This window comes from Physcomitrium patens, chromosome 9 (assembly GCF_059467195.1).
Source record: "Physcomitrium patens ecotype Gransden chromosome 9, ASM5946719v1, whole genome shotgun sequence".
NCBI classification, from domain to species: Eukaryota; Viridiplantae; Streptophyta; class Bryopsida; order Funariales; family Funariaceae; genus Physcomitrium; species Physcomitrium patens.
Genome location: NC_143418.1, coordinates 12,756,774 through 12,759,625, shown reverse-complemented (window position 1 = coordinate 12,759,625; position 2,852 = coordinate 12,756,774). Strand labels below are relative to the sequence as shown.

Below are 2,852 nucleotides of genomic sequence, written 5' to 3'. Positions count from 1 at the left end.
TAGCAATTTAGATATTAAAGATATATAGTACATTGAATTCAATAGTTTTTTAATTTAAAAAAAATATGATAGATTAGAAAGATATTTTTACATGTCTATTCCGCTTAGAATGATTGAGTATTTGTGGATCTAATTTGTAAGAAGTAGCAAGCACACCTAATGTTGTAATTTAGAATGGATTATTCTCCAACTCTTTAAAACCTCTATTGCTCAACTTAAATGTATTATATAAGGTCAAGATATAAATTCAAATAGAGGAATTGTAATTAAAGGTCTTAGTTATAATCTATTTAAAATCATTTTCACTTTTGGCAAAATATTAAAACTTCACTTCAACAAAAACCTTCAAGTTTTGTACTCTTTTTTGTTTTGTTTTTATATAGTGCACCAATTGTGTGTTAATAAAAAATGAAGAGCACAAATATATGTACTAAAGAAATTGAGATGGAAATATATAAAATTGTGTTAAAGAACCAAACAAGAGACATGAATTTTTATGTCAAAAAACAAGATAAGAAAACACAAAGCAAATAAGCATAAAATTTAGAAACTAGTGAATATATGTATAGCTAGCAATTCTCACAACTCTCACAAGAGAGGCTAACTATATTACACATCTTAGACCCAAAACACCAACAATCCAGTAAGAAGAGAGAAGTGGCGCTTGCAATTAAACCAACAAGAATACCATCCAATGATTTCTTAATGATTTTTTCATTTACTTATTATTTGTAACTACCATAGGTGACAGTGACAAGATTTCATTAGATTTAGATTTTAACACATTTAAATGGTATAAATTCTGATGTGTGATTTGTAGTTGTATCATTTAAGTTGATGGAAGTGGACGGTTTTACTCAAGTCTACAACTCAATTGAGGGGTAGAAAGCAAACACTGCTTCTTTTTATCAATTCAACCACTACGCCAATTCAATTTTTTTTCTTCTGAAGCACATCAGAACCTTATTTCTCCACCCAAAACAATTCTTTTCCAATCAAAACCCCCAATTGAACCAGCTGAAAGACTTAAGATGAGTGAACACAGTTAGTGGGGCTGCTTGTGAATCATCAGAATATATCTACATTAAAGGGGTAAATGGCCCGCTTCAATTCGCGTGACTGAAGAAATGCTACTTTTCACTGTGGAAATAATCGAGCGCAGAGGACCTTGGTAGAAGCACAACGGAAGTGTTACAACCAATTACTCTGACAGTAAAAGTAAAAATTGCATATTAATGTACTAGAAATCACGTACTTTCATACTATATACGTCGAAGTAGAATCCACACGTTACCTCTCATAATTATTAACCTCAAGCCGTGTATGAACCGAACACCATCCTCGAGACTATCACGACGGCATCCACAATGACTTTTCGAATTCAGTGAGTGACTAAGCGTTAAGACGCAATTATCTCCAAAACCCAATTCGCTTCATGTGCCATTATGAACGGTAGAAAACGTGACTAACCAGCAAGACAGGTATGGCGTGCGAATGATAAATACGATTCCCCGAAATCAACTGGACGAGCAACCTATTGTTACACTCTTCTGATCAAGCCAAATGTGGAATATTTGAATTTCTTATCCACGTATCATTCGCGTCTTATCAAAAAGGGACATAGTGACTGTCTCAATCGCAGACACCATCGTGCAGCTATCAAAAAGAATGACTCCGTAACTCAGCACACTATGTGAGTGATGTCACGTCCCATGCTACAGCTACATCTTCTGCCCCAACCCTGATCCAGCCTACAGGCCAAGCTTGGTTCTGCGCCAGTGCCGGCGCTTGGCATTGTACCTGATGAATACAAATCGTTATTAACCAGGGTGCATCTACAAAAATCTGGTGTACTTCTATACAAAGACTCGAATAGTGTGTTTAAGGATTGAGTTTCCAAGTCAGCACCACCAACATGCAAGCAAGTAAGAAATAGGTCAACCGAAAAATACATACCGAATGGTGTTATCGGTACGCATGCGGATCCAGTGAGGAATAGGGCGATTCTGCCTAAGCTTCTTCGCCAACTTTTTCTTAATCCTGAAAGTCTTTTGGGAAGGCTGAAAGCCACAAACCGTAATTTTGACATCAAGACTATGCCCGCAGACAGAGATCGACGCACAGCCCTAAAAGACTCGGACATTAAAAACCCGAAAGTGCTGTTTCCGTACGGAAGCGGCCACCGGCTATGACATGTGCTTAAACCCTAAAACCCTTCATACCAATCCCATGACGCACTCAAGTCACGGAAATTTCCCACAGGCAGCAACGCCCGTAGACAGCCTGATATAAAAACTAGATATCGTGGCCACACCACTCGACCAGAAGCAAATAAGGTGTATGTCGCGTTATTGTAACCGGGGCTAAAGTCGATAGTTCATAAAGCTCCCGACTATTTCGACAACGACATACTCAAACTTACTGCCACCTTCAGGTAGAAGAGAATACAATTTTCGTGCAAGAAGAAAAATTGAAGGAGAAAAACAAACAGGAGAAGGAGAGGAGGGCGTACCATGCTGACAGACGACGCTCGACGAAAGCGGCGAAGAGCGGGCGATCGAGAGCAGCAACAGTTGCTGGAAAAGAGACCTCATAGGGGAGCAACAGCGACTGTTGTAAGCACCGCCCCAAACCCTAAATCCTTTGTGCTTTCCAACCGTTCGATGATCTGAATTCGAAGGCTCAGATGACTCGGGTCTCTCATCTTGTTCCCTTGTTCGAATCGATGATGTTCAATTGGGAACAATACTATCATTCATCCATATTGACGCAATCGCCAAGTTGTCATCCTCAATCTCCTGTGAGAATTTTAATGGTGAAATAGCGTGGAGCACGAAAATAATGTTAACCAT

At 38.7% G+C, this 2,852-nt stretch overlaps 1 protein-coding gene across 1 annotated transcript; it reads right to left on the bottom strand.

The window, feature by feature from the left end:
• Positions 1–1,548: 1,548 nt before the first annotated feature.
• LOC149988385 (uncharacterized) lies at positions 1,549–2,852 on the bottom strand. The gene is made up of 4 exons (XM_090253336.1): positions 2,778–2,852; positions 2,513–2,610; positions 1,957–2,060; positions 1,549–1,800 (listed from the first exon to the last, which is right to left on the bottom strand). Exons 1-4 carry the CDS (start codon positions 2,850–2,852, stop codon positions 1,682–1,684), a joined length of 396 nt encoding a protein of 131 aa, XP_090109462.1. The 3' UTR covers positions 1,549–1,681.